Below are 19,419 nucleotides of genomic sequence, written 5' to 3'. Positions count from 1 at the left end.
AACCTCATCTAACCCCTGATTTAACACAAATTCTGCCTAATTCCAAGCCAGCTAGTGACTGCCTTACTTATCTGGAGAGCTAGAAGCATGATGAAATGAACAATGCCACAGCAGGGCTGCTTTTGGAAAACAGACTCTCTCTTTTGCCCAATAACCCATTTGCAATTCTCATAAAGTCAATGTATGGGCAAAGAACAAAGGCAGAAGTCAAATGATATTAGAGGAAGGTCAGCTGGGGGTCAAACCAACCCATAACCAACATAATTAATACTTCTCCAACACCCCAATATTTCAGGTGGCTGATGTTACATTAGTAGAATCTTTGAGTTACAAGTAAACTCTGAGCAATCTTCCCAAAAAGTGCTGTTCTAGAAAGGCAGTTTTGGAAGGAACAAAGCAGCTGGAGGGGAAGCGGGTGCGCCGTGGACCTCAGCTGTGGTCCTTCTGCCGCTCTCTCTCTCTCTCTTTCTCCCTCCCCCCCCTTTTCTGTCTGTCTCTCATTCTCCCATTCTCTCCTTGTCTGTCTGTCTCTCTCCATCTGAAAAACCAAAAGGTCCTCATGGGACAGAAATGATTGTTTCCAGAAGGGAAATTATCCTGAATTTACAAGACTGGAAACTGAGGACCTTCCTTGAGCAAAACAGGAGAGTTATCCCATTGTGTAGCTGCTTAATTTATAAAGAAAAATTAAAGCATGAAATGGTTTGGTTGAAGATTGATTTTTTTTCAAAGGTCCTTGTATTGAGAAATTCTTTATTCTGAATAGAACTGAGCCAGTCCTCAGGAGGCGACCCCTCCAGAGTGGTTGGCTTATGCTGAGGGACATAATACAGAGGGCTAAAGTAATGGAAGCTCTGGAACAGATCCAAAGCTTAGTGCATCAATTCCTCTTTTCGAGGATCCAGTTTTCTTTCTCTTAGGGCTCATCTCCTCCTCCAGCTTGGGTTCTTCTGGCACTTTGGCAGCCTTTGATTCTGAAGTTCTAATGCCACTGCCAGGACCTAATCTGGCCCAAGCGAGAACATCAAGCCTCTAATCCTCCGATAACCGTTGATTGCCAAGGTGTGTGTGTGGGGGGGGGGGGGCAGTTGGCAGACCCAAGGTTTCTTCAGGTTCTAACAAGTCAAAAGGAAGCAGGGGGCTCGAAGCTCTTCTTGCCCTCTCTATTCCACATGGGGAGATCATTCTCTAAATGTTGTCATAAGGGACAGCCAGGCCAATGTTATAATTGTAACCAGCCACTTCATCATAGGATGAGCGGCAAATTGGAAGAATGCTTTCAAGAGCCAATTGGTCCATGGAAAATTCATAGGCATAGATGATTCCTCGATGCCTGAAGAAAGAATTAAAAAAAAGTGAGCAAAAAAGTATGACTACCAAGAAAGACACAAATTATTAATAAATATTATAGGATTAAAAAGGGTATTATTAATAACAAAGATAAATAATCAGAAAAGGGATCTGTCTGGTGTTATCCCTCTATCTCTGAGTATAGATGGTGGATGGAAACACAAGGTTCTCTTTCCCCCCAGCCTAGGAACCTGTAACATGTTGAATATTTTGTGTCTATATTATTATATAAACTGATGAAGTGAGGGCAGAGAACAAAGGCCAAGAGATTAATTCATTGGATACAAACTTTAAAACAACATGGTCCCTGTATTTATAGGTGGGTTCCAGTCCCCCCAGTGACTGTCACTTCTACGTGAACGTTCTCTAATAAAAAGAAATTCTGTGAGTACAAAAGCTAATCCTCAAGATGAAGCAGCTAGGAAGTGGTGGAGTTTAGATGGCAAACCCCGCTGGTTTAAGTCTAAAACCATGGTCCTTCCACTAGATCACAAAGACTCCAAAACATTTTCCCCCTGATAAATTCTGGCTCACCAGCAAGCCCTACCCAGACCAGGATGGCCAACTGACCTTCGATGAGCCGTCAAATCATCATCCAGGATGCTGGCCCCCCGGGGATTCTTCTCATTAGGGATGTTGGCTGTAATAAGGCTGTGTGTATTAAACCAGATGTGACGTACAGGGTGTCTGGAATACCGAGGATGGAAAGACAACTCTTGAAGAGACACATTCTACTAAAATGAAGACAATCTCAAACCTTATCATTTATGCAACTCAGAGCTAGAAGGAACCAGAAAGCTTGTCTAGTTCAACCCCTATTTTACAAATGAGAGAAAACTGAAGTTCATGAAGGTTAAGCCACTTACCCAAATTCATACGTGTTTGTGTGTGTGTGTGGGGGGGGGAGTGAGTGTCAGGCTTAAAAGCTAGGTTAAGTATCTTAAAGGGATTGATGAGAAATTGATGAGATAACTGAGGCACAGTCTTATCAATATTAATCTTATTCAATCAAAAAAAGTGGATTTTTAGAATGTCTTGCAAGGACCAGACATTGAAATATTTTAAAAATTAAATTGAATTTTGTTGAAGTGGAATGATTAAAGGATTGTACTGGCACGGTGGCACTAGGAATAGACACTGTATTTCCCATCACACTTCCAGGATTCTGCATAATCTTAGATGTATCACTTCTCTTTCTCAGGCCTCAGTTTCTTCATCTATAAAATAAATTTAGAATTGAATTAAACGGCTCTAGAAACCCTTCCTTGATCTAAATCTATGGTCCTGGTTTGCCAAGGTTGAAAATTAAGATGGCTCCTAGCACCATCTGGTGGAATATCAGTGCATCACATAACAAATGCCCCCCAGAAAGAAACCCTTAAAGTGACCTTCTTTTGAAAGGTAGGGAGAATGTCAGGGAAAGAACACCCTGGAGTGTAGCCCTCTTGTACTACAGTCAAGGTTCCAGAAACCACCATCTCTCAATAATACCTTCATCTCTCAATAAAACCTTCATCTCTCACGACTGTATCTGGTGAGGTACAAACCACCATGCACATGCTGAAGCCATCTTTGGATTTCAATTATAAGAGACATGACAAAAGAAAGTACTGGTTTGTACTTCAGTTCTTTGAAGCTACCCCATGCAACATAAACCAGAGTGGAATTCTATTTTATACATTCTAGGGATCACAGTTTACTTGTGATGACAATAAAAAAGAATCCAGGCTTTTCAACTTCAAACTCTTAACAATTTCACCAACTGCTCCAAACGAACATTAAAAATTTTAGAAATGCCCCACCTGGCTAGACCCAATGGAATACTCTGTGGGAAAGTATGGGCCATTTTTAAATAGGAAGAATTTTCTTATTGCTATTAATTGGCTTAATGATTTAACTATACATCTGTCACTGAGAATTCGCTTAAATCCTTGAAATAATTTCTATTCCCAGTGTAGATGATTACTTAGAATATTAGCAGCTAGGTGATGCAGTGGATAGAACACTGGCCTTGAAGTCAGGAGGACTCACTTAATTGTGTGACCTTGGGCAAGTCACTTATCCCTGATTGCTTCACATCCAGGGCCACCTCTAGTCGCCCTGATTCATATCTGGCCACTGGACCCATATGGCTCTCAAGGAAAAAGTGAGGCTGGTGATTTAGCACAGCTCCCCCTCACTCAAATCTAATTCCTGTGCTTGTCATGGCCTCACCTCCCTGATGTCACAGTTTTCTCCAAGAATGAAGGACAAACAACATCAGGATATCAGTAACCACTTGGACTCACATTTATAATGGCATGCTTGAAAGCCCAACTTTCTCCTAGTTCAGTGACAAAGGAAATGATTCTTAAGTCTAACGGTACACATTTAGCATGATGGCTCCTCCAAACAATTGATTTCTGAATAAAATTGTCCAGAATGAGATCACACATATCCACACAATTATAAACTCTATCTGAAGAAGTCATTGTCCTATATCAACCTAGTAGAACTTCATTTGGCATTGAGAGGCAGTGTGGTAGAGGATAGAGTCAGTCTTCAAGCCAGGAAGACCAAAATTCAAATCCTGCCTCTGCCATACCCTGGTTGGGTGACCTGGGCACCTCTCCAAGACCTTCTGTAGCAGAGAAGGGAGAGTGAGCTGTCCAGACCAAAGAACTCATGGTTCCCAGGCCTTGTTTACTGAAGTCAAGGACTGAGATCACGGCTGGAGATGACCATCCATGCTCTCTTGCCCACTGTGTGCTGACACATGAAGGCTGGTCAGCCATCTCAAATTCCTCACTAAGAGCCTTTGTTCTCTGAGCAAGCCAAGTATGTCTGAGATGAAGGTCTCTGTTTTCTACCATATTTATGATGAATCCTAATAGAATATGCATTTTTACTTACTTGGAACTAGTGGCATTGAGGAAAAGGGATTACAATTTTGCACGTCTCATACATAGGTGTCACAAGAATGACCTGAGATTCTGGCTGAGATTCTATGGCAATAACATCTAGAGAAATGAAGTTACCTGGCATGCATTTCCCATAGCTTGTTGCCCATCCGCTGGTCCCAGACACAAACCAGGCCTTCTTCACCTCCACTGACAATTTTCCAGTCATCCATCTGAACAGCTGAGACTCCTAACTGGTGACCATAGAGTGAACACAAGGAAGAGCTGTTGCGTAGATCATATACTCTCACCCTAAGTAAAGAGATGATAGACACAAGAATGGAAGTGTACTGTCAATTTGGCTGCTTTAGGGTTTGCAAAATCCAGACTTATATCACTTACAGACACTCAGAGAAAGGAGATAAAAGAATTGTGCATAAACATGAAGCACATTGACTTATGATGTTAGCATGTGGCTGTGTTAATGTATCTCCCCCTGCTTTCATTCACAAATGTTTAATTAATCACATTACTGAAAAGCCAATCTCACTCAACAGTAGAGCTAAGGTATAAAAAGAACCTGGCGTAAGAGCTGGAGAAACTTCCTTCCTTCTCATCCTCTGTGACATAGGGCCAGTCACTTCCCTGGGACCTGCCACTTCCCTGAGACCTGTCACTTCCCTGGGACCCAGTTTCTTCACCTGCTAATTGGGGATTAGCAGCACCTGTCCCTACTGTGAGTTTGATTTAGATGGGGAAGGAGAACTTATCACTGTGTGACACATGAATAACTAACATGTTCAAACAGCCAGTTTATAAGCTAATTACCCATGAATTGCATGAGGGCAATAATGCTATTGGTAAGACAATATTTTGTCAGGCACCAGAACACTAGTCAAATGAATCGACTCGATTATTGAGCACATTATGAATAGAAAATGAACCTCTCATAATTCCACTTAAAAACTTGAAAAGTTCCTGCTAGAGAAACAGCCAACTTGCTGAAATGAATGCAAATGAAGTTTTCAACTCATAAAGAGAAATAGAGTTGGGTTCCAACATGCCCCAGACATTCGGTGAAGTGGGAAGGCATCAACATATCAAACACACATCAGAAAGGGCACAGAAGAAAACAAAAAAGAAGTTCCAAGAGGACCCCAAGCAAATGTCCATTTTGTTAGGACAGCATTTAATTTAGTCTATTGCTTCTTTAAAAACCATGAGTGTAGGGGCTGTTGGGTGGCACAGAGGATAGAGCACCAGTCCTGGAGTCAGGAAGACTTGAGTTCAAATGTGGCCTCAGACACTTAATAGTTGCCTGGGTGACCTTGAGCAAGTCACTTAAATAAATTTTTTAAAAATCCTGTGAGTGTCGTAGTTTATGGTTTTTCTATAAGAAGACTTGATTTCCCTCTTGCAGAGGAGGAAACTGAGGTTCATAAATGTAAAGTGACTCTCCATCCCACCCCACCACTATGCTTTTCACACAGCCCAAGAGGATAAATTATGTGAAGTGAATGTTTCTCCCTCATCAGCATAGTTCTTGACTGAGTATAAGCCACAATAATTCTCCTGTATTTGCTCTTTAAGAAAACAGAAAGGAGAGAGGAGTGCATTTGGGTTACTCAGCTGAGCAACCATGGATAAGTCAACTCATTTATCTGTGCCGTGGTTTCTTAATCTGTAAAATGGGGACAATGATATTCACATGACCTTCTTAGAATCACATCACCTCAAGGCCAGATATATCTGTTGTGAGGAGCAACTGAGACAATGAATGCAAAGCAGTTATCTGAGGCCACTCATTGACTTCCTTGCCTGTAAGACTGCTGAATGACAAGGCTTTTCAGAGAGGGTCATGGGAGCAGCAAGCTACAGGTTGATGGGCCCTATGCAAGGTCTACTCTTGAGTAGAATCACAGAAATCTAGGATTGGGATTGTTTGGGGAAGAGCAAAATTTCCCACGTGCCATACCTAGAGATAGTTGGTCTAACTGGAGAGTTGCTCAAAAAATCTTAAAAAAGAAAGAAATATGCAGCCTGGAGTCCTCTAGAAGGTGTTTTTGGTAAACAAAGGTCTAACTGCCTTACTGGCTCCCTTAGAGGCTCCTTTGCTAGATGGTGAGGTTCCCTGATTTAAACTTGGCTGTTAGGGGAGACAAAGGCAAACACAAATCTGTCCACAAGTTCAGAGTTTGCCATCTGTTTTTCATTTGGAAAGCAGTACAGATAACTCCAAATAAAATAAACAAATAAACCAAAAGATACCACTATTGGCTTTTAAATGACTAAAAACAAGGGGAGCCTCTCCTCTTCCTCCACCCCGAGTTCCAGGGAAATAAATGACTTGGAACAGAAAGCAATTGTGGAGGACACTCTAAGAGGAAAAGTTGTAGTTTTCTTCCTGTGGACAGTACTGAGGGCATGGACAGATCAATCAACTAGATATTAATCTCAGGTGAACACAATAATCAGCTTCAAATCTGGTACAACTAGGTAAAGCCTATATACTTCAGCACTAAATCAATCGACTCCATGGACTGAGACCCAGATAACATAGCCAATGGGCACACAAATATGCCAAAGAGGATAGTGTCCAGAGGCAAAAAAGAAGCCAGGCTAGATATCACAAACACATATCTAGCTTGCGTTTCATCAATGTAGTGTGCTGAAAAGAAAAATAATTGGTCCAAAAGCTATAATTGTGTTATGTTTAATATTCATGGTCTAGCTGGAGTACTGTTCCAAAGCTCCCCCTCCCAGCCCCTCTCTAATGAAAACCACTCCATAGGAGCCTGCTCCATTTCGCCAATTAAAACAAAAGACACCAGCACCATCCAAAGACTCCAACCGAGTCGCATCCATCTGATGGGCAGGAAAACGTGCTGGAGCGGCGATGGAGGCCTGCTCTGGGTGGGTCTGCCGTCCGAGTTCTGAATCATTTCTTCTGACCCTCACAGATGGAGTCAGCAGAGCATTTAGCTGGCCTGCTCCTTCTCCCTCTGACAGCAGGCCATGCCACGAGCACACCGCAATGTAACATTAACAGGGGAAGATGGAAGCTTGGAGACTCTTTAATTGGAGATGACAACTTGGAGCTTTCTTCCCATTGGTTTGGCTTGGAAAGTCCCATCTGACAATAAAGGTTCATTGTATTTGATAGAATAGCTGGCGACAAACCTGAAGCCCATTCAGACTCTGGCTTGGTCGGTTTATTAAGGATCTGACCTTCGGCTATGTTTCTATCCAAAAAAGCATGGCGGGGGGGGGGGGGAATGAAGTAGTCAGGCATTCAAATTTAGCCTTTCAAAACAAAAGATTCTCCCCACCCCAAATCCCCACCAAATGCACAACAGGATTCAAAGCATGATTCATTTTGGTTTCAGTGACAGCTATTTATTTATTTTGGTGCATAAAGAGATGTCTAAAACCCTCTTTCAGAAGCAGTTTTGATCCCTTATAAATGATTCCATTTAACTAAGATAACTGAGAAAGACAACACATTTCAAGGGAACACTGGCCCATTTAATTCAAGTAGGTTAAGACTAGAATCTTTTTTGAACCTCCCACATCGAACAAATGTTCAGCAAATGCTTAGTTATCACAAGTGACATCAATTCAATAAAGTTATTGAACACGTACTGTGTTGAAGACTCGGTGCTGGCTGCTCAATCATAATTTCCTATCTGATAGTGTTTGATTAGCATAGATGATCTCAAAAGGAAATGCTAAAAACATATTTCAATAAGCTGAAGGGTTAGTGCTAAAATTCAACCTGGCATGTAGTCACTTGAGCTTGTTTTAATGGCATCCTTATTACTGCTATAGATGCTCTACCTCTCACAGGGACCCATGACTTTAAAGAATCCGACACGGCAACATCAATTTCCTCAGAAATGCCATTCAATTTGATGCACCCGACCCTAGGTTTCCTGAGAAACAACAAGAAAATGTAAAGAGAAATGACTGCCATGGAGAGGAGGTTACCCTGGCAACCTGCTGCTGTCCCCAAGCTGGGCCCCCACCACTGCCTCGTCCTCTTGTCCGGGCCCCCCCACCATCAGAGACTGAAGCCTGCTGTGGAAATAAGAAGGGCTGGGAGGTCCCTCCTGAGGCCACCCCTGATTTAACCTGGCCCTGCTGAAAAGGGATGCAGGGTGCTTCCTCCACTTTCTGAGTGCTGCAGAAATGGTCTGATTCTGAGGTGCTTTCTGGTCCACAGTCTCCCTGAATTCACATGTGTCCTGATCTCAGGGGGAAAGGCAAAGAGTCTGTTAGACAAAAGAATCCAGAGTGTATCTGATTCAATGGAGCCGCACAGAATTCCCATTGGGTCTCGGGGTCACCTAGCCACAACAGCCAACAAGGACAGAGCTGGCGAAGCCCCAACCAAGGATTTCCCTAATGATTCCTCTGTCATTGGGTTCCCCCAGGTTTTCTAGAAATTAATTTAATCATTAATTTGTAATTTAATCATTCTCCATGATGTAGAGAGGAAAGGATATTGGATTCTTTTTTTTTTTTTTTGGTCTTAGAGGAAGAAGCTGTGGGGCTTTAAACTGGACTCTGTAGCTAAATGGCAGGTCATTTCACCTCAAAGCCTCAGTTTCCTCAACTGTATAATGGGGAGAAGAACCCTCACTATCACTCCCAGTTCTTAGAAGCAGAGCACTATTGGGAAAAACATGGCATGCAAAAGGCAGCCCAAGACAAAGTTCTACCTACTGGGGGTGGGGGGTGGGTCTGGATCCCACACCTCAGAACCCTAATTAGCCTGGGATGAGCTAGAGGCCTTACCTCAAAGAACCTCAGTCTCCTCATCTGATAAATGGAAAGAAAAACTCTTGCCAGATGGTGGGGAGGAAAAGTACTTTGGAAACCTGGAAGTTTTTGTTTTTGTTTTTTTAATTAGCAAGCCTAACATTCCCAAAACCACTCCTCCCCCATTTTAATTAGTGTTGAAAATTATTCAAACTGAACCATTTTTTTTAAAAGCAAATTTTTTTTCTACATTTGGCCTTAATTTGGTTTCTAAAATGCCTGATTTTTACTCTAAAGTTACTTACGAAGCACACTTATGGTACAACAGGGACATGTTTTTACACACTGAAAAGGTAATTCTGGATTTTTTTAATGGCACCCCAGGAAGTCCTTCCTTTTCCTATCAGAGAACCAAACAGGGCACTCTTTTTAAAATAAAACATTAAATTCCTTGAGAAGAGTGCTGGATTCTTTTTTTTTTTTTTTTGAAATAAACAGGATGGATGAGGTTGAAATTGGATGCATTGGGATCAAATGGGTTTGCAAATCTTAAAGGTCTACAAATGTGGGTGAATATACTGTATGGGGGAGGTGGGGAGTGTATGTAACTATAATGAAGCAGCAGGACAGTAAGGAAGACCCATATTCAAATCGAGCTTCAAACACTTCCTAGCTATGAGATTCTGGGTGAGTCACTTCAGCTCTATCTGCCTCAGTTTCCTCAGCTTCAAAAATGGGGATGGCTCATATTAGCATCTACCTCCTCAGATTGTGAGGAGGATCCGAGGAGATGATATTGGTCAAGTGCCAAGCACAATATACAGCTCAGAGCAGGTTAAGTCTTCAATGTTATTACTGTCAATCTTCATTGCCATCACTGGGCTGTCTTTTCCAATTTCTTCCCTGGCCCCAAGATGTCAAGAGACCTCAGTAGTTACCAATTTTCTCTCTTTATCTATTATTGTGACTGTTGAAAAGCTTCTGCCTCCTTCTCTCCCTCCCCCCCCCCCGCCCCCCAAAAAAGGTCTCTCCTCTGACCCCAGCATTTCGCTCCTGATCCACATCTCATCAGGAAAGGACCAGCATCTGCACTCCCTTGGGAGCAGACCCTGCTTTCTCTCATTTTGTTATTCTCACCTGTGGAGGGGGATTTAAAAATGGGTTTGTCAGGTGCATTATCTCCTATTAAAATGGGCTTAACGGGACAGATAATTAGGTCAGATTTTTAGACTCCAGAGTGACAAGAGTGCCCTTTTCCCCACTCCACTGGGTTCCCGCTTGGGGGATAGAGCACCTAATTAGGGATCCCTGCTCCACTGAGTATCTATAGGCCTCCCAGTTGACAATCCAACGTGCAGCTGCTAATGGTATTACAACTTGGCTCCAAACTCTTCCTTCGGTTCCTAATTGGGCCTGTATATGCAGAGAGCAGGGGTCTCTTCTCTGCTCCACTGTTTTGGTTCCCTGTGAATCTAACTGTGACTGAACACCCAAATGCTCATGTTGTAAACAAACTCTGCACGAATAAATCTATAATCCCAAGCTTTTCATTTGGACATCGCAAGTAGCCTTCTGCATTTACTCTCCTAGAAAACGAGTGGCTGCCAAGTCCCAGTGGGAAGAAGGGTATCAGATAAGCTTGTGTTCTTTGTAGCCCCTGCACAAATCAACACATAGCTCGCTTTGGTAACACTAATACACGAGATTAAAACTATAAATTGATTTGTTTGGTTTTGCTCGGCCACATGGGGAGACCACTCATCAAACCTGGCTTTGTAAGAGAAAAATAGCCTGGTCTGTTTGCTAGATGATCACGTTACACCTATCAAAACATCAGCTGTCTTCAGAAGACTAAGAAAAATGATCGAGTATTTTCTTTAGCAACAAAGTATGTGGTGCACTTGCATTATCTTTGCCCTGAAAAATGGGGAGGGGTTGGGGAAGGGGGGGGGTTCTGAAAACATTGTTTGATAAAATAATTATTTTTGCAAGCTGCTGCACTGGCGGGACAGAGGTCTGGGATTTGGCAAGAGAAAGTATCCGCCTCACAATCTGATACCCACCACCAAACCAGACCACCACCTGCAGCCTGGTGCCGAGCACTGGGAGAAGGAGGGGTGCCATTAGACACTGGCCCCTCGCCATTCCACATCTCTTTGGGGCACTGGATCAGACACCGCAGATAACTAGCCAAAAAAACAAAAAAAGGAGGAGAAAAAAAAGAAAACCTAAAAATTGGACTCATAGGGTCTTTTCAAACACTTTAATCCTTTCGTGCTGACGGTTCCCGGTGTGCCCATCGCTGGCAATGGACACCACATAGGGAAAACCTGACTCCCTAAGCCAACGAGTTAAAGGGAAGGCCGCTAATCAGCTAAATAGAGCCTGGAACTTGTTCATATGAAGTCCGTCTTTCTCTCTCCCTCTCTTTTTTGGTCACTGGAGGGATACCATAGTGTTCTGAAATACACCACTGACATCATTTGGCAAACAAATTCATTTCACTGAACATGATTCATCCCTTAGGTTATTGTTTTTAATATCAGAAAGTGAGCTTTTAAATGCCAGACAAATTTTGCAGCAGGGGTAAAAAATATTCCAAGTGGTCTCTCTGGACCCTCCACCAACTGCGTCCACCAAATGGCTTAAAAGAAAATCTTCCCATGATGCTCTCAGAAAGAAAGCAAAGAGGCAGAGATATCCAACGATTACCTAATACCAGACTCTCCAAGCTCATGGAGGCAGTGTTTACAGCATTGGGCTGAACCAGATTGGGGAGGAAGGGAAGGGAAAGAGGAGGAAGAGGAGGGAGTGGAAGAGGGGGAAGAGAAGGAAGAGGGGGAATTGAATAAGAATCCTGACAGGGTGAGCCATTCATTTCTAGAGAGCAAGGATGGTTCCAACATACCTCCTGTCCTTGTTGCCCGTGACCAGCAGGTGTGGGGGACTGTTCTGGAGGTTGACGCAGGTGAAGTCACCCAGGGAGCTGCCCAGCGTGGCCAGGCACTGACTCGTCTGCAGGCTGTAGAGCAGAATCTGTTAGGGAAAAAGAACAGCACCTGTATCCACGGACTCAAAATAGCAGGGACTAGGCCTGTCCCAAATGACTCTCGCTTCAGGATAAACCAGGGCAAGACCCTGAGCCCTCAGACTGGATTCAAAATGTTTTGGCAGGTCAACTTCCCAACCTTCCCCAGGTTAATGACATTATGGGACTCGGCAAACTGGAGGACAAAGACTCTAGATGGCCAAGGAGTACCACCAACAGACAAAATGAGGAGAGAGCTGCTTCTCCTGGGCTGCCTCTTCCTGAGCCTGGGAAAAGAGGTACAGGAACTGGAACTGAAAAAGGCACCCACTCTCTCTGAGATGGACCCAAAAGGAAGACTGCTGAAAGAATGATGGGCAGGGACAACCGGGTTCCCCTCAGAAACACTCAAAGGAATGGTTCTAGGAGTAAAGGCAGGGGAAGGAGAGGCCCACGTCAGCCTTAGGACAAAGAGGAGGGAGATCAGAGGTCTACAGAGGGTCTGTAAGTGTGGTCCAAGGCTCCAGTTTATAATCCAGGCTCAGGGTCTTCATCTATAAAATGAAAGGTTTGGCCTTGATGGTCTCCAGTCCTGTTCTACAATCAGTGAACCTATGACCCGTGTATTGCTCTCCTTTCACACATATAGAAACTGTGGCCAGACATTTATGCAACTTGCCCAAGGCCCTGCAGGTGGGGAAAGGGCCCCAGCATCCCTTTGAGCCCTTCCTCTGGGCTAGGCCCTGTATTTAGTGCTTTACAATGATTATCTCATTAACCTCCCAGTAAACCTGGGAGGTAGATGCTATATCACCTCCATTTTACAAAGGCTGATGCACAGAGAGCTTAAGAGACTTGCTGAGGGTCACCCAGCCAGGAAGGGTCTGAGGCCAGTTTTTAGAGTTGCAAAGCTATTGTTCCTTCCTTCAACATATATCTACTGAGTGTTAATTATATTCAAGGAACGAGATCAAAAATACAAAAAGGGTCACTGGATTTCCAAGACTTGATAGTCCTGTAAAGGGATGGAGAGTGGGTACAGCATTGGGCTGTACCAATAATTGTAATACAAGATAAAAAAGTGAAACTACAGTAAGAGACACTCAAAGTGCTACAGAAATTCAGAGAGGGATTGGGAAAGCTTGAGCTGTGTTTTACACGATATGTAGAATCTGAGAAGGGGAGACGATTTCAGAAGAAAAGACAACAATAACAAGGGTCCAGAGGTAGGAAAGCAAAGTGTGTTTGGAGAATGATTATATTCAGCAACATGGTGGGGGGGAAAAACACTTTCTTTTTGAAAATTATTTTCCATGTGTGGCCTTGGGCAAGCTGCTTAACCCCATTGCCCTGCAAAAATAATTCTTTTCCCAATAATTCCCTATATTAGCTACTGATGTAGCTCTTGTGGCAAAGTGCTTAAAAGAAAATCTTCCAGGAGTAATTTTGGAAATGGAAGAAGAGGCTCCAGCAGTTAAAGGCAGCCGATGCTAAGGACAAAATGTGAAGTCTGGAGTCAAGAGGACCTCAGATCAAAACCAGCTGCAGACACTTACTAGCTGGATGACCCTGGCTAAGTCACTTTACCTTGTTTGCCTTAGTTTCTTCAACTGTTGAATGATTTGGGAAAGGAAATGGCAAACCACTCTAGTATCTTTGCCAAGAAAACCCCAAATGGAGTCATAGAGTCAGACTCAACTGATCAACAACAAAATTTAGGTAGGTAATGTTCACAACGTCAGGATTGGTCCATAGGGTGTGTGTGGCCACTGGATTAGGACAACCTTCCATCCCTGCTCCATGGGGAAGCACCATTGAAAGTTATACAAGTAGAAACAAAGAGATTATTTTTTCAAATGCTCCCCTAGGGTTAGTGTCCCATCCTCCTTCTCCACAAGCTACTATTCACCATTTAGGAGGTATTGACTTCATTAGCTCTCCACAAAGTAAGACAGCTTATCTACGGTCTCCAGATACAGGACTAGATTCTATTCTCATCAAGCACTTTCATCCCCCCCCCCAAGAAGAGAATATTGTATAAAAACAAATCTAGCATCTTTCAACAGTCTTTAGCCAACCACCATGGGAAATAGAATCTAGAGATCCTGCTAATTTGTAGAAAAATTAAACATTGTAGAAAAACACTTGGTTCCTAACTGATTTCTTTATGATGATAAGGCAGCAAGTCTAAATTTATTTAGGAAAAGTTAGAGCATCTGGGGTAGTTAGTACTTTAGAATAACTCTCAGTTAAGTTTGGATCCTGAGGCCAAAGGAAACTTTGCTTCACTGGGCAAAGTCTAACTCTTCATTCATCAAAGTAAGGTGCAACAGTGGGTGACTCGAGGCTGAGCTAAAGCAGACCCAGAGAACCTCTGAGAAAGGCTCACTGATCTTTTCCAGTGGCCAGTGTAGCAAAAGATCTGCCACAAAAGAAGGAGTAAACTACAGGGTTCGAGTCTGACCTTAGATGCTTAGTCCTTTAGGCAACTCACTTCCACTACAGGATCCTTTTGTTGTTCAGTCTTATTTGACTTCTTGTTTCCCCATTTAGGATTTTCTTGACAAAGATATTGGATTTGCCAATTCCTTTTCCAGTTTATTTTACAGATGAAGAAATGGAGGCCAACAGGGTGAAGTGATTTGCCCAGGGTCACACAGCTACTAAGTGTCTGAGGTTTGAACTCAAATCTAACTTGACTCCAGGGTTGGGGATCTACCCAATAAGCCACCTGGCTGCTCTTCCTGGAGTCTTAGTTTCTTCATTTGCAAAATAAACGGGGTGGAACAAGACAGCCTCTCCAGTCCCTTCCAGCTTTAGCTCTATGACCCATAATCAATCATCCTAAAGTCAGATACAAGATATGATGCTAAACTATTTTGAGCATTAACTTCTTAATTTTGGTTTCCAGTGGATCTGTATTCCTCTCATTTCAACTGACAATAGATCTGAACCCAGAGTGGAATAATTTGCTTTTCTTAAAAGAACTAGGAAACCAAGTTAGAAAATATGCTATAGGATTTTGAATCAAAGCATTGAATTTCAATTGTCAGGTTTATTGACCACACAGCCTTTGGGGTTAGATGTCCTGTATTTTACAGAAACAAACATAAAGAGCAAGCATCATTGTCTTTTTGGAAAGGATTATCCCCTACCTTGAGGATCAGCTGTTACATGTCAAGCCTATTTTTCTCACAAATATTTACAGAAACAGTTAATCCCTCAAATCTGGATATAATATTAGAGTTAGTCTCTGCTGAGAATTTCTGAAAGAAATGGGCAAGTTTATTATGATTCAAGACTGAAGAAAAAATCTAGGAAATAGCTGAAAATGAAAATTTTATGTACACCAGTGAACTGAGTTTCTTCTAATTCCAGTAATTTTTCTTTCAGATCAATAAACAAATATTGAATAATGAAACAACTATCATGGACAATTAATAACCCAAGAGAATATAATTAAGGAATTCATTCAAAGACTCTATAGAGGAAAAAAATAGTCCTGATTTTGGTTACTATGGCCATAAGAATTCTGGACTTGTTTTATTCAGGCATCACCTACATTTATAATATACTTCTTCAAAGTATTTTTACAATAAAGTATTCGTTTTAAAAGAGCAATAAGCACATTGAATCAATGAGGACCCAAAGCATAAAAAGGACTTGGTGGATCTTGAACTGATATCTGATATGTTGATTAGACAAGCCCCATCATCTTTTCTCCCAGTTCTTTTAAGGAGACAGATTATTCTTAACTGATAGAGTGTGACCACCTCTTCCCCAAAAAAGACTTTCTCTATTTTCATTCTAAAGACTTCTAAGTTAGTAGTTAAGAGTCAAGTGTTCTCTAGAATGTTTAATAATTCAATGAATTAGAAATATCCAGAGTACCTTTACCATTATGTTTAGTTAAAGACCACAGAGATTAGAAAACACATTATCCATCTCAGAGGCGATTCGTTCCATGTTACAAGTCCCTTAACGACCTTTCCTATTTCTCTCTCCTCCCTCCCTTCTCCCTCCCTCCCTTCTCCCTCTCCCCCCCCTCTCTGTCTCTGTTTCTGTCTCTCCCCCTCCTCTCTCTCCCTCTCCCTCTCCCTCTCTCTCTCTCTCTCTCTCTCTCTCTCTCTCTCTCTCTCTCTCTCTCTCTCTCTCTCTCTTTTAATAAGGCTGAGCAAATGGGACTTCATTTTATCTGATTGCCACAGACTAGTGAAATTAATTATTCATGCTCACACTCTCCCTTTTGTTAAGACCATGCATTAGACTAATTTTTCTCTTTATTGCACTAGTTGGGTGAGTCTAAAACTTGTGGCCACTCTCCTTAGACAGATGTACTAAGAAAGAGGTGGGCAGATATGTTAGAAAGGAGGAAAAACCCACCCAGAGCTAGTCTTGTGAAAATGTTCTGTGCTAATGTGACCACCAAATCAATAGATACCAGGGAATTTTTTTAAAGTACAAATTGTGTCTTATAAGGTATATGAAAAAAAAGTGGATACAAAGCACATTTCTACAGAAATTATGTTTCACTAAGATTCATAGCAAAGCCTTGACACTGTTGCTGAGTATTGGAAAGCAAATTGGAGAAAACAATGTTGGGGCTTTCTTTTCCCCTTCAGAGTCTTAAAATTCTACATTGGGGCAGAAATGGAAGGCGGTATTATTACAGGAAGCATCAGCCTTTTCAAGAAGACCTCACAAAAAGGTCTCCTACGTTTCTGAGGATTAGTTAATTATGTTCCCATCTTAGTCTCTTAACTTGGACCCATGGTAGTTTAAGATTCTCTTAGACCCTTTCCTTAATTTTTCACATCGGTACAGATATAATTTTGAAAATGGAATGATCCCAATGTACAACAAAACTATATTTCGATTGTTATAGGCTTTAATGGGAGGCAATTCCGACACTGCCTTCTAATTCAGAAATTTGATTGGGTTTTTACTCAGATAGAAATACAGATGGGAAAAATTACTGTGATTTCTCATCACAGCTATCACTAATCTTGTCCTTCTCATCACCCCTCTGCCTGCACATGCCCATGAAGGCCCCAGAGACAATGTGCTGGGTGATCTCAATCATTTACAGAGGTGGTGGGCAGTTACCAACATCTAAAAGCCTCTCTCCTTGCACACTTGACCCCTGCCACGCACTGTCACTCTTCTGCATTACTGCCAACTCATAAGCTGCTTCTTTGGGGAGCCTCACTCCACTGCTGTTGGTACATTAGGAAGCAAGGAGAAGGGGTTCAGAACCAGGAAAGAAGAAACTCAGCCAAAGCTCTAATCAGAGAGAGGAAAACCAAAATGCCCTAGTGGAGGCCAGTCCAACCCCTTCTGAGAATGGTCTGAACTACCTACTGTGCCCCAGACTGGCCTCGATGAATGGCCACTAAGGAGGAAACACTACGGACACCACAGAGAGAAGCCATAGATATACATAAGATCGAAGTCTATGAACTTCCTCCTCCGTCCCTTCAGAACTGCAGTCTACAATGTAAACTTGACACATCTCCAAATAGGACTTCCCTGAAATGAGGAGGCTTGGCGCCCTATGTAAGCAGTGAAAGACGGAAAAGATCTACAAAGACTTTTAGAACTTCTTTTCACTATCACAGTCCGAGATGTGTTTCCAGAGGAAATGTGGAGAAAATAGGGATTGGGAAATGCAGTTAGACTAGACCAAACAAACACAAAGTATATGTTGGAACTTACCCAGATTTTAAGATACTAAAAGGCACTGGTTGGTTCTCCAAAGAACCAGTCCCTTAGTGTCTTTAAAAAAAAGTGTCATTTCCAGGCCACACTTTTTTTAAAAAACAAAAAACAACAACAAAAAAAACAAACAAAATATGGACAATTTACCAACCCAGATCTATATATAAAATGTGTGTGAAAATAATATAGACATGCACCAATGGCATCCTAGGTGAAGGCATTTAAATGTAACATGTAAGGCTTTTCAGGAGATATTCCAAAGCAAGCCACATTTTTACAACTGAATAATTCACTTTAAGGTATAAAGAATATACACTCCTACTGTGCTTATTATTAGCCAAATATATTTAAAAATTTGATTTGGTAAAACAAAATGCTGCCTTAAAGACTCTCTTCTAATGGTGTGTTTCCTAGGCATATATCATAATTATACAAGAGTCCCATGATCATTAGCTCAAGGACAGCATGAGACAGGGACACAGACATAGGCTTATCAATAATGTTCACTATGGTCACAGTGAAGCTCAAGCCTGGTGTTCTACTAGAAAAAAGACTCCAGCGTGGTCAACTCGTCCATGTGCTTCTGTTTGGGGAGGAGATTGAATTTGACTGCATCAAGCCCTTGTGACAGTATATAATCTCCTAAATGAGACCCTTGACTACCCAAAAGCGTGGGACTAATTAACTAATTGCACAGGAAAACCCAAGTGGACTCAGAATGCTCTTGTCCAGGACATCATGTGCGGTTGGAATGAAAATCCACAAGTTTGTCCATCGATATGTGACCCCCTCGGGCAGGCACAACAAATGGACAATGAATTGGTTGAAGAATTGAACAGGAGGAGGAGAAGGGTCTGGAGTATCTTTGGGAAACTGCCAAGTTATTTTAAGAGTCCAAACTTCTCCCTGAAACAATGCCCATCTTTTTAATACCAGTATTTTCCCAGGGATATGGTATGGTTGAGAGTCTTGAACATTACAATCTCGAGTGAACAATGGGGGAGACAACATGGAAATATTGATTACATATAAAATACATATATATACAGTATAAACTGAAGGTAATCTTGGAGGGTACTAGCCAAGAGGGAGACTAGGAGAGGCCTCTTGCAGAAGATGGGATCTCATTATAACCAAGTCAGAGAAATCAGTGCACGACTTATTTTAGTCAAACTGAGAGAGTGAAGAAGTCACCTTCAACAGTAAGGGACAAATGTTCTTAAGCTCACTGACCAGGTAGGAATAATGGATCAGAATGCAAAAAATAAAACAACCCCAAAACAGAATATAAAAATCACACAGGTACTAAAGTACAGTAATCAGAAAATCCAAGATTCTTTGTACTAAAGTAGTATATCTAGGAATGGGCTTCCCAGCTTAAAAGGGGATGAAGGACTTGAAAGAGGACTAACTAGTCATAAAAATGACTGAGCACACTCTTCTGGATGCTTGCCTTCCCCTCTTCAAGAATTTTTTATTTCTGAATATACTTACTTGTATCTATCCTGATCAAATGGAAGCTCTGAGGCATGAATCCCCAGGTTCTAATCCAGTGCTTAGCACAAAGGAGTCATTGAATAAATACTTAGGGATTGACTAATATTATTATTTTACCGGAAAGGGCTATCATGGAGTAGGAGATAGAGAATCTCAGGCCTCAGAACTAAGAAAGACCTGGATTCA

General features: G+C 42.0%; 1 protein-coding gene across 1 annotated transcript in view; it reads right to left on the bottom strand.

Moving 5' to 3' along the window:
- Nucleotides 1-736: 736 nt before the first annotated feature.
- The window catches only part of FBXW8 (F-box and WD repeat domain containing 8), a 111,016-nt gene continuing 92,333 nt past the window's right edge, over nucleotides 737-19,419 (bottom strand). Inside the window, exons 8-11 of the mRNA XM_074205912.1 lie at nucleotides 11,899-12,026; nucleotides 4,368-4,541; nucleotides 1,921-2,037; nucleotides 737-1,333 (exon numbers count right to left, since the gene is read on the bottom strand). Of these exons, the coding sequence (XP_074062013.1) occupies nucleotides 1,189-1,333; nucleotides 1,921-2,037; nucleotides 4,368-4,541; nucleotides 11,899-12,026 (564 nt within the window). The 3' untranslated portion in view covers nucleotides 737-1,188. The remainder of the gene's footprint in view (nucleotides 1,334-1,920; nucleotides 2,038-4,367; nucleotides 4,542-11,898; nucleotides 12,027-19,419) is intronic.

Source organism: Macrotis lagotis, chromosome X (assembly GCF_037893015.1).
Source record: "Macrotis lagotis isolate mMagLag1 chromosome X, bilby.v1.9.chrom.fasta, whole genome shotgun sequence".
Lineage (NCBI taxonomy): Eukaryota > Metazoa > Chordata > Mammalia > Peramelemorphia > Peramelidae > Macrotis > Macrotis lagotis.
Note: the sequence above shows the minus strand (reverse complement) of the source record. Positions and strands in the feature narration are given on the sequence as shown.